The 12,498-nt window shown below is 35.9% G+C and overlaps 2 protein-coding genes across 3 annotated transcripts in view; both read left to right on the forward strand.

Moving 5' to 3' along the window:
* MAP3K2 (mitogen-activated protein kinase kinase kinase 2) overlaps positions 1-11,995 on the forward strand; it is a 55,506-nt gene extending 43,511 nt beyond the window's left edge. For both annotated transcript variants that reach the window (XM_026852758.1, XM_026852757.1), the window contains exons 14-17: positions 972-1,103; positions 2,355-2,484; positions 3,600-3,777; positions 5,532-11,995. In XM_026852758.1, coding sequence (XP_026708559.1) covers positions 972-1,103; positions 2,355-2,484; positions 3,600-3,777; positions 5,532-5,757 — 666 coding nt within the window. In that variant the 3' untranslated portion in view covers positions 5,758-11,995. The remainder of the gene's footprint in view (positions 1-971; positions 1,104-2,354; positions 2,485-3,599; positions 3,778-5,531) is intronic.
* ERCC3 (ERCC excision repair 3, TFIIH core complex helicase subunit) overlaps positions 8,071-12,498 on the forward strand; it is a 26,944-nt gene continuing 22,516 nt past the window's right edge. Inside the window, exon 1 of the mRNA XM_026852487.1 lies at positions 8,071-8,082. Within this exon, the coding sequence (XP_026708288.1) occupies positions 8,071-8,082 (12 nt within the window). The remainder of the gene's footprint in view (positions 8,083-12,498) is intronic.

Here is a 12,498-nt window from a genome sequence, read left to right on the forward strand (position 1 = left end):
CTACTAGTGATGTAGGATCAAGGAAAAAAGCCAAGAATCATTTGTGCTGTAGATTTCTAGTGTAGTTGTTGCTATTTCTTTAGAATGTAACAGAACAACTGATTATGCTTTGGAAATGTTAAATATAAAATACTCTCTGCTGTAAATATAAAATTAGTCTCTCTTGTAGCAAGTTTTGTGACCTCACTTGCCATAGCATTTTGTTATGTGTGCCTCTTGATGTGAAAAAAAAAAAAAATCTGTTTTCCTTCTAACCTCAGAAGTACAAGGGTAGCAGTAATAGTCTGTGGTGGATAAAAAGTAAGTTTTGATGAAAGACTTTTAGGTGAAATTTGGAATCCAGTCAAGTTTGACTTTGTGTGTTAGTATTTTTCTAGCATCTTACTGTACAGTCTATTTCAACATATCTTCCTGTTTGCAAAATTTTTAGTATTTCAGATAGCTATATAGAAAGCACCATGTGTGTTAATGTTTTCTTTGTTGTATTTCATTATTACAATAATAAGTGGTCCTCAAGGGCATTTTTCAAGTATAGTCTGTCATCCAGAAAAGTTAAGAATTAATGCTAATTATTCCACTAGAAAGATTTATTTCTTTTTTTCTCCAATTGGAGGGAGGTGATATGCTGCATAATGATCACTGACTTCATACACAGTGATCTCTGCTGTGCTCTGAAACAAACATAACTTCAAAATGAGAGAAACAATAAAATAACAGCAAAATGGTCCCAAAGTCAATTTATAGAAAAACCATAGGGTTTTTTTACTTCCCTCAATCTAATGGTGATATTTTCTTGTTATAAAATATGTAAACTTTACAGAAGCTACAAGAGTATTTTGTTACTTAGTTTGCATAACCCTTTAACCTTTAAAAAAGCTTTAAAAAGATTTTTAAGCTTTAAAAAAATCCAAATCCGAAACATTATTATTACTACATCAAGCATGGTAAATCTTGCCTGTTTTTTCCTTTAGGAAGTAAATGCACTTGAATGTGAGATTCAGTTGCTGAAAAACCTGCTGCATGAAAGAATTGTTCAGTATTATGGCTTCTTGAGAGATCCACCAGAAAGAACACTCTCTATATTCATGGAATATATGCCTGGGGTAAGCAAGAAGGCCAGTTCACTTCAGCCATCATTTCTGCACAATGTGTGAGAAGCACTCACATAGACAGGTTCTGCAGAAGTGCACACAGATATCAAGGAGAAGTGTCCAAGTTAAAAACAATATCCAAAGACGGGTACTGACAAGTGATTACAGCAGTCTATCTTCTCCGTTATTTGTTTGGGTTTTCAGAATTCCACAGTGGTTTGTAGAAAAATTATTTGCATTTGATTTTGGCATAAGAAGTGCCTGGCAATGACCTTGAAAAGACAATATTATCATTAGTAAAGTCTTGAATCTTCCTGAATTTCAGTGTTTTTTTTACTGCGCTTCAGCTTGTGCTGTTTTCTAGTCACAATCTCAAGTGCTCAATTATTTCAAGAAAACAAAAAGTAGATTGGAGCTTGTTTTTTGTGTGGCACCTAGGTATATGCCAAACTTTTCTTCTACTGTTTTGTTAATAGATATTATAAGGTCAAAAAACTGTAGATTTTCATTTTCTCACCAAGTGGGGTCAGCAAAGCTAAATAAAATATGCTTGTATAAAAACATAGGCTTTGTATTTCTGAATAGTTATAGCATTCTACTTTACTGAGCAGTGTGTGAGGGTGTTTGTGGTGGTGGTGGGTTTTTTGTTTGTTTTTCTAGATGATTTCTGGATCTTTTTTTTGTGGAGCTTCTTGAATTTTTCTGATATTTAGAGGATAGTATCACAGAAGTAACCTTAGCAGTTTGTGTGACAAAGGTTACAAAAAATGGTTACAAATTCTTGGTTTAATGTTATTTTAAGTCAAGACTTGCTTACCTCTTAATTATTACATAAAGCACCATTCTCCAGCATGTGGTGGTTTTTTCTCGACTACCTTTTTTCTTCCCAAGTATAAACTAACTAGGTTGAAAGGTATGTGTTTTATCATCATTTACCCATCACAAAAGCTGACAGTGAGAATGAAAGTACTGCTGCTCTCTTTTTGTGTACATCACACTGCAACTAGTCAGCTGCTCATCAGACTCAAAGTTATTAGCTTAACCTTCCAGTATCTGATTTCTCCATCCAGCCTCTTTCTTGTCAAAGTTTGTATTTTTCTCAGTGGAGGTAAAACTGTATCTGTGCTTTTAAGTTGATCTAGAGGAGTATTGCAACTTTAAATGTGTACATTTCTGGCATAAATTTCATTGAAGTTCAACTGTAGCATTAGCCTGCTTGTGATTGTAGAAGTGTTAGTGTATTATACTTCTTGTTTGCCATAGGGTTCCATCAAAGACCAACTAAAATCATATGGAGCACTCACAGAGAATGTGACTCGTAAATATACGCGGCAGATTTTGGAAGGAGTTCACTATTTGCACAGTAATATGATTGTCCATCGAGATATTAAAGGTAATGATAGTTCTGTGCATGGTTTAGTGCTCTTTACTACAGATTATTTTCCAGTCTTTTGTGAAGCACTAAATGTAAGATTAAAATGCAAAAATGCTGACTTAAAATCAATGAGGTTTCTTTCCATCATTTATTCCTGTCACTGTTGTAACTTGAGGGGGAAAAAAATAAGCATCTCTGATGTTCTAGAAGACTTTCAACAATGTTTCCATAGTCTCTGTCTGGAAAAAAAAAAAAAAAAAAGATAAATTTATCTCATTTTTATTTTAGTATTAATAGTTCTGAATATATGAAAGGATGATGTCATTACGAATAGAATGTACAGAGGAAAGCATCATGACTCGAAAGGTTATTTTTACAGAGTTTTATTTCATCAGTTATATAGAGACTACCCAGGACTTCACTGGTACAAAAAATGACTGACAGAGGTGACTTGCCTGATCAAGTGACTCTGACTTCTTCCATTTTACTGCCAGGAAACCTGTGGAAACAGGCATGGTAACTTTTTTGCAGATAGATACTGGTGGCTTGCAAGTGCTGCATAAGCAAGTTACGAATATGTAGGAAGGTGGTGATGTGCAAAATAGATGTATTGAACGCAATACTGTTGTATTCCCTAAAACGTTTACAATTTTCCTGTTGCTTTGTATCAATAGCGTGTTGTTCCAAAAAAGGTTGAGCTATCACAGTCAATTTGTACATGCTGATGCAGATAAGTGTTTTGAACAATCTCTAACACAGTTTGAGATTTTGATTTTTAAGTCTCTTTTTTGCTTTTGGTCTTCAAAGACTTTTTCAGTTGTTTGAAAACTTCTTTCCTGTTTCATTTTAGTCCTCTTGTACAGCGCATTCCTTATTTTCTCAGGGAGGCTCTACAAAGTGAATGGCACTTCCTGGAAAAGACCTAGGATGCAAACCTGTTTGTACAATTCATTATTTTCTAAGCCTCAGAATAGAACAGTAGGCATGAGCAGAGAGAGTAAATTCTCTGGCTTGAAATACTGGGCTGATCTCGCATTGTATCACTGAATCCAAACAGAATTCTGTTACCATTTTCCACCCCAAAATGTTAACGGGCCTTTCATGAATGCAACACTGTGTTCCTTTCCTTCCAGGAGCAAATATTTTGCGAGATTCAGCAGGCAACGTGAAGCTCGGTGACTTTGGTGCCAGCAAACGACTGCAGACTATCTGTCTCTCTGGTACAGGAATGAAGTCTGTCACAGGAACTCCATACTGGATGAGTCCAGAAGTTATTAGTGGAGAAGGGTATGGCAGAAAAGCAGACATCTGGTATGTTAAAAAAATCTTCATTTCAGAATGGGCTCTGTTTCAACAGAGAGTGTAGGTGTTCGTTATCTGAAGTTGGAGTGTTTCATTCTGGGGCTTATGATGAAGAAGGTGGCCCGTGTGAGCACTGGCAGTTGTATTTGGACTGAAACATGGGAATTTTTCATTTGGCCGTTCCACAGCCCATTGATTTAGGGATCTTAAGGGAATCCTTTGAACCAAACTTGTGTGAAGTTAAGATTGCCAGACTCTTTGTAAATCCTGGAGAGGTACTGGGTGAAAGCAACATGTAAAGCTTTGAAGCATCAGTTAAGTCAATGTCCTGAAATGAAATTTTATCACTGAAATACCTTTGATGCAAGGCAGAAAATAAAATGCTGTCATTTAAAGATGAGCACATAAGAATTAATTAAACAGATTTAAATGGGAATTATCAAAAAATAATTTGGTTTATTTAATATTTGAGAATTAAGGGGGAAAGGTAATTTTCAAAAATGAATGTTTGTGATACATTGTGTAATATGATATAGCCTAACATTGCTGCAGCCCAGTGAACAGATGGTTTTAGCAGTTAGACTCCTTGCACTGCAGGTGATATCTGAACACACAAAATAATGGTTAGGCAACAGTAGATGTGCAGGAGTAGTAACACTTTGTGTATTTAAAAAGGAACTATATTATATCCAACCAATGACCATGCTTTTAATGTCAGAGAAATTAATTTAGCCTACTTCAGATCACTTAGTAATTATTCTGCTATACTGGAATAATGGAACAACCTTACAGATTTCAGGTAGTTAACTTGTTCAGTTTTTAAGTATGTATACCAAAGATAACAAATGTTTTTTTTATGGAGAAAATTCTGGTTAAAACTAAGAAAAAGTACTGAAGCTGGACTTGTGTCATTCATTATTGTGTAAAGAAACGCACCTCTATAACCATAAAACTTCTTGCAGGCATCTTGAGAAAACATAAAACTTCTTGAAAATTAGAAAATTATTTCAGCCTGTCCATTTTGCAGTATCATTCACCTGTTATTGGAAGAAGGCTGATCTTGCAGGACATAGGGAACAAAGTTTTTGTAGCCATATGCCTACCCTCTGCCCTCCTAAATCATTCAAACTTAAGCTTTGTATACGAAGATTGTTTAGGATCTTAAAATTTTGTTTAACAATCTAAGTATATTTTTAATGTCCTTAACTAAAAGAGGAAGATACCACTGCAGAACTTTTTAACTTCCATGTCGTGTTTGTGCATTATTCATTGGTGGTAACTTGTGCATTTCTGATGAGCCAGCAAAATACACAGTATAGACTGACTTAAAGCATTTCTCTTGCTTTGCATTTCTGTTAGGCCTTAATGAACGAGAAAGTTTTTGCGTGCATTCAATCCTGCAGATATCTGAAGAGCTTGGGGACAAGGGTTGTTCAGTGCTTGTGGCCTGTATCAGCCTGCTGAACACTGAACAGCAGCAGTGACATAATGCAGCTGGTATAGCCTAGAGAAATACCTAATTGTTTCTTCACTGAGGTAGTCAGTTTTGGCCCAGTGAAGTAATAAAGTGAAGGTGTAGATAGTGATTTATGTAACTTTGAGATAAAGTGTATAGCTGTACATGCAATTTTTGTGCTGTCGAAGTTGCTCTCTAGTTTAGACGCTATTTATTTGTGGTATTTTAGTAGCTCTCTGCTATTTCTTGTTTTCCTGGAAGGGCATGACTGTTGTAACCTGCTGTTTCACTTCTGCCTCTGTTTCAGGAGCGTAGGTTGTACAGTGGTAGAAATGCTCACGGAGAAGCCCCCGTGGGCAGAGTTCGAAGCAATGGCTGCCATCTTTAAAATTGCCACTCAGCCAACCAACCCCCAGCTACCACCTCATGTCTCCGACCATGCTCGGGATTTCTTGAAACGGATTTTTATCGAGGCCAAGCTGCGACCATTTGCAGATGAACTGCTAAGACACACGTTTGCACACTATCACTAACAGCCTGCCTCAACTCAGCTTGCATCTACTGCATTTATTTTCTATTTGACTGCACTTTTATTTTTATTTTTTAAAAAAAAAGGAGAAAAAGACAAGAGAGAGAATATTCTCTTGAATCTTTGTTTCACTTAGATTGTAAACAATCTAAATTTTGTATCTAAAATGAGAATCTTCTCTCCCCCACTCCCACCAGGACTAGAACTTTTTGTTTCTATAATGTACTGATGTGGTTCCTGTAGATAAAGCACTTTAGTACATATTTGTTCCTTATTTAACGTGGAAAAAAAAAAAAAAGACAAATGCTTGGACAGTCAGGAACTGTGTGACTTTTTCTGACACCGCTGACTGACTCAGGGTGCAAGGAAAAACAGACATGCAGCTAAAGGACAAGAAGGTTACTTCTCTGTGATTCTTTATATTGTAGGTACTTGTGGCAGAGAGTTCTAAGTTCTTACTATATTTTAGCATTTTAATCAGTTTCTGGATTTTACGGTTTAAGCTGGAACACACAATCCTGAGCGTTAATGATAAAGCTGGAAGAACTTGGAACTCTTTGTACAGCAGCGTGTCTAACCGGTACTTCTATGTGACCAAAAGAAAACAACAAAAAAAGAACTCAACACTGATGTACTAGTTAGAGATTTTGGTGTAGAGCTATTGTATTATCTTAATAGGAAAACAATTACAGGTAAACAGATTATGGACCCACACTCCTAGGAATACTCTACTGCGAGGGGAAAATTTCTGTAATAGACAAGGGTCAGCTGTTGGATGTAAATAGTTAGGAGAATGCCTCCTGCTGTATCTGCCAAAGAGAACCTCTGTTGCTTAAGCTTGGAGGGAGATGGTTATCTTAGATTAAAAAAAAATAGTGATGTTGAGAGTCAATTCTCCTCCACAATCCCATGAATGGTTGGGGGGGGAGAAGGCAAGTGACTAATCCTTGTGCAGTATATGAGTTACTTAATTCAGAATGAGCTATAAGAAATAGTGTTTTCAAAGCTGTCCAGAGGCGCTAGGATGGAATGTATGTCAACATCAAGTGCCTGAATAACATAAAATACTTCCCATTATGCATTAAAAAAATCTGTTTTAGTAACACAATTCTGTCATCTAGGATGTGTTGAAAATTCTCAAAATAAAGTTAAACATCTTTTAACACCAGGAATAAGTCACTGAGAAGGATAAAACTCCAGTTACATTTTTAATAAGGTAGCAATGATAAATCCACATGAAGGAGGCGGCACAGGACAAAAGATTGTATGAGGTATAGGCCAAAAGTGCAGAGACCCAGCAATTAAATAACATGAGAATGATGACTCCAGCCTGATAATTCAGAAGATTGGTGTTTGTCAGATTTCCAACTGTTATAAAATGTACATTAATCACTTTTTCTATTTCTGAAAGAGTATAATAAAAATGCAAAAGTAAAACTCTGAAATACTGCTTCTCAACTGAGAAGTCCAGGTACTGATCAGGTGTAGTGAATAACTGACTCCTCATAACAGAGAAGTCAAACTCTCATATTTTTGTAGAACACAACATAAATTATTTAAAAGGACATTTGGAAATAAACTATTGGACTACAGAACTGAAATAACGTATACTGTTTTGGATAATTCATTGCTTGCTTTTGTTGTTTTGTAAAGTCAGAGCGGGCTGGTACTGTGAACCTTGTCCACTCTAACAAGGCTCTACCTCTTTTGCATCTTTAGAGGACTGTCAGAATTATGAAGTGCATGGAGATAGGCCAATCAGCTTACCCATTCCTACATGAGATTTCCGAATTTATTATGCTTTCAAATTTTATACCAGAGCATAAGTAGGAGTATGGATCTATCTTAACCACTTTACCTGTAGTGAAGTAAAAATTATTTTTATTTTGTTTTGGTTTGTTTTTTAGCAGTCTCTCCTGAGACAGAGTAGTGGCTTCTTTTTTTTTTTGTGAGGATTTTACCCAGCTTATAATTTTCTTAGTCAGGGTATGCAACTGTAGACAGTTTTCTGAGCATGGGAAGAACTAGTCAGACAAGGGACCGTTAGAAGGCTGAAAGGAAAGTCAACTTGTTTCTCTGTCACTAGATAAAAGCTATGAAAGCAGCCTTTAAGAAGAATTGGTGTGTACTCTGCTGTAAAAGACCTTTGCTTTATAAGCAAAATTTAGTGACAGCAGGGATGGGAAGTTTAATGTAGAGCCTAATATTTTATGTAGGTAATTTAAAGATCATATAATTGAAATGATTGATTTCAAACAGATTAAGAAGGTACTAAAACCAAGGTGATAATGTATATAAAAATCAGTAGTGGACAGTGATGTATGAAAAGGTAAGGAAATTTTATATTACCAAAAAAGGACATTAAAGGGAAAATGTAACCAGGTTTATCTGTAGCGTTTGTGACATTTAAATATACTGTCCTAAAAAGAAACAGCACTCTCTGAAGCTTGAAAATTTTCAGAATCTAGTTTTCTTAATGTGTCCTTTTTGTGAGACAGTGCTGGCTCATGTATATTGCAATATCACTTCCTCATTGTGATTTTTAATTACTGAATAATTTTCTGCTTTTATGCCTTTTCTAAAAATTGCATTCAGTCATGACAACAGTAAGCATTTTGGAGCCAGGAAAAAAAAAAGAATTTGCAGAATGCTTTTTCCTTAATTTCCTTGACATACTAGAAGGCTGCCAGCATAAGGATGGTGCTTCTTAAATGAAGAGGACATTTTCAAGTGGTTTTAGTAAAATTTTATGAATTTAACCCAGATTGGTCTTGAGCTGTTTTTGGGGTTTTTTTAACCCTATGGAGAATTTGTCTACTGACTTAAGCAACTTACAGTAAATTACATAATTATTAATGTAAATTTTTGAGCTAGAAATAATTCTGAATCTAAATCAGACTTTTACCAAAAGGTTAGCTAATATTTATCCCCTACTGGGGTAGTGTAGTAAAAGAAGCTGCATTATATGACGTAGTAGGTCTGTATACAATGTCTGTAAAACACGTTGATTACTAGCGTGATGCTGAACAAACCCTAGTTCTAGAATTTGAGAGGGTGCATGGAATTGCATGCTTAAAACTCCATTGGAGGAGGGTGACAGAGCTAAGATCCTTGCTCACAACTTTTAATATTTTACGAACAAAGATACCAGCATTTCAGAATCATAAATTACTCTTAACTGGTCAATCCAATTACTAGAAAATGTCAATAGAAACAATACTGTTTTGGTTTTCTCTAAATGCCACGATGAAGCTGTGAAGGGTCGAAGTTCACAGTGAGTGTGTATTTTCAAAGGACTTACTAATGAATTTTATTATTCTGTTTGTTGCACGTATTAACTAACAAAAGTCAAGCTACTTCTGTAGTTTGAATGGTGTAACTAACAGTCCTGCTAGAGTGCAACTGAAAGTTTCAGTTGTTAGATCACATTGTTTATTTTTAATTTGGGCGATAGAAATATCCATGCAAGAATTAAAAAAAGGTATGGATATAATAACTGCAAAGTTTAAATATAGTCTTAAAATTTTCATTTTATTTGCAATTTGATTTGTAGCTAAACCGCCCTTTCAGTATAAAAAAAATCAGAGGTTGTTTTTTTTAGCTAGTGCCTTTTATCTGTATGCCTTAATTTTGTTCATCATTGAACACCATATTGAAATATGTCATACAGTTCCATGTCACCAGAAGAGTCTTAGAGTGTGGGTTTTTTCATAGTGCCCAAACCAGAATTCACCTAACTGCACTGAAAAGTGTACGTTGGTCATAAACTGCTGCAGACATATAAAAAGTGGGTTTTAGAGCACTTCCAGAAGGCTTCCTGTGCTAATAAGGTTTTGTATTTGCATTTTGGAGGTCACACACTGATGTGCGTACCAGGAAAAGGACTTTTCTGCCCTCACAGAAATACTGTTAGAGTTGAGATTTAGCTTCCTAGCTCTGAGTACTAGACTCTGGGTTTACTGTAGAGACCGCAGCAGAGTTCTTAATGGACTTGAAATTGTAGTTGGTACATACGTAAATGTGGTACTGTATTAAAAGCTTTTTAATTCCAGTACACAGGAATATGATGTGTCTAAGCAAATCAATAGATTTCTCAGTGAATCATGCCCATTAAATTCTTTCCTGTGCCTTTTGGATAATCCTAATCCTGCCGTTGTCTTGACTGAAAGCCTTGTAGCACCTGTAGGTACAGCACAGTACAGCAAGCCATTCTTTTGGAAAACACAGAACAATGTCTAACTGTGGCTTCAGAGACTTGAGCAAATTGGTCAGATCTACTGTTATTTATAACCAATTTCTTACTTTTTTAATCTTGAAAGTCTTTGTCACGCATATAGAAAAGCATTATTTGTGTGCTTGAATGTAAGTCCCTATGGTGTTTCTGGAAAAGCAAAAGTATTACCAACCAGTATTGTTTTTTCTTACTGGTAACTTGCTGTCTTGCATTAATGACAAGTCTGCAGTGTAAAATCACATACACTTACCAAAGCTTTTCTATCCCCATATACATATAGCCAAAAGTGATATTTCATGGATTAGTACTGTTATTTATAGATATCTATATCTCCATCAGTAAGCTATTGCTAACTGAGTAAAGCAGGTACTAGTAAAATGTGGTAGACACTGCCCATATTTAAGAGATTTGGGTATTTATATATTTGCTGTTCTGATGTGCAAAATTCATGCCATCATTAAAATGAAGAGTTTGCTTTTCAAAACTCTTAACAATCTTACTGTTGTCATTCTAAAATGAATGCATAGGCTCGGTGACTAAACCTGGTGACCTTTATAGCCGGGTTTGAGCTTTGGGACATTTAAGGAATGCCATGAAGATAAGCAGATTTATGATCTGAACTGCTCTGTGCACCATAGTGAGAACACTTCAAAGCTGAGTCCGCTTGATGTGGCAGCCAAATGTCACCCACAGTTACGGGGGTGTTGATGCTGCCTTCAGGAGGAGCCACAAACACACACCAAAGGGAGCTGTCAGAATTCCTACCAACCCGGGATTTCTGCATCAAAATCCTTGATGAGAAACAAAGGAGCTCCTTCCTCTTTTTATTTACCCCTCTTGGCCTGCACGGTTTGTTGTTCTTTCTAGCTGGCGTAACTTAAATACTGCATAGGTGGTGGCCACTGATAGCTCCTGAATAAGGTGCAAGTTCATGTACAGCTTTATACCCTGTCACTTGAACCCGGGACGCTGCAGCTACCCACTTGCTGGAGCAACCCTTGGGTTTTCTCTAGCAATACATACATATACATATTTGAGGGTTAGAAGAGATGGAAGAGATGAGGTTTTTTACGTTTCAAAGCACTGATGCTAGCAGTCACGCTTTGGCAAAGTCTTAGTTTTCATAAATTTATGTTAAAAGAGGAACTGGATTAAAGCACATTAAAATTGTATCTCATGGTTCAGCCCTTACATTGAGTCCACTGATGAGGATTGGAAGTCAGGGTCTGTTGTGGAGAGATAAGGAAAAGGATACTCAAACTCCAGAGTGGATATTCATGGGAAATATTTCAGACGTTTGTCATGTCTTTTACCCCAAAACTTGATGATCCTTTTCCCCAGAGGTTATATAACGTGGATTTAAAAACAAGGATTGTATTTTCTTTACTGAACAGGAGTTAGATTGTCAGAGCCCTAGTATTTCTTGTTAATACCAGTAAAAAAAAGGGTGTCATCCTAAAATTGGAGCGGTTTATTAAAGCATAGTGTCTGTCATCTCAGACCTCGCAGGAGTCGTATAACGGAGTATCACTGTAAATACATGGAGGAGACTTAGATGAATCGGAATGTAGGCTTTTAGTTTTCATGAAGCTATGAATAAAAATTTGTAAATTTACTCAATCTAATGTACATTTTTATGTAGCCATTAAATTCTCTATTTAATCTATCAGTTTCTCACTGTAAATGTTTTTACTCTCAGTTGAATGCTGGGCACAGTTTGTAATGTATGTACACAAAGGTGTTTTTTTCTATCAACGTTGACTTTTTTGCACATTTTTGGAAATATTTAATTTGTACACTGATTTAATACTCTGACCAATTGTTGATGGGTGTATGAGAATCACGTGTGTGTGCAATGTACTACTGTCTGGATGTATGGGGTTTTTTATTACTTTTGAGATGTTGCTACCAGTAACTGCACTGCTGTTGCTGCTTTACATGGAATATCTTGTGTATAAAACAAAAAAAAAGATAAAAACAATTAAAAAATTAGCCTATGGTTATCTTGGTTGAGGAACTCAGGAGTTGAGCATTGCTTACTAGTTCCGTTTGTCTAACAACCTTCCAAACTTAAACAACCCCCTTGTAATTCTGTGTATGCATTGAATGTGTGTGTGTATATATATATCTCCCAGTAATCTTATTCCACAATTTCATTTCTACATTTTTATGAACTTGTTTTTTAAGGGTACTATGTTTAGTTAGAATAATTAAAATATATAAAAGCTTTGAGAGATGATTTACTAGATAAATATATTTTCAGCTGGCTGATGTTCAAAATATTTTTTTAATTTTCGTTTTTAACCATTCGAAATGTATTTGTATTTCCAAAATCAGACACGAATTGTACTTAGAAATATATTAAAACACTCTGTAGGGACAACAGTGTGATTTCTCTTTTAAGAATTTTGTACTTTAGGACAATGCGGAGCTTCCCGTTGGCGCTTCCCCCAATTTAAAAGCCTGTGGGTTTTAATTGCTGTTCCTTTGAGAAGCCGCCCCGGCCCGCCC

This window comes from Athene cunicularia (genome assembly GCF_003259725.1).
Source record: "Athene cunicularia isolate RWA chromosome 7 unlocalized genomic scaffold, athCun1 chr7_part1, whole genome shotgun sequence".
Lineage (NCBI taxonomy): Eukaryota > Metazoa > Chordata > Aves > Strigiformes > Strigidae > Athene > Athene cunicularia.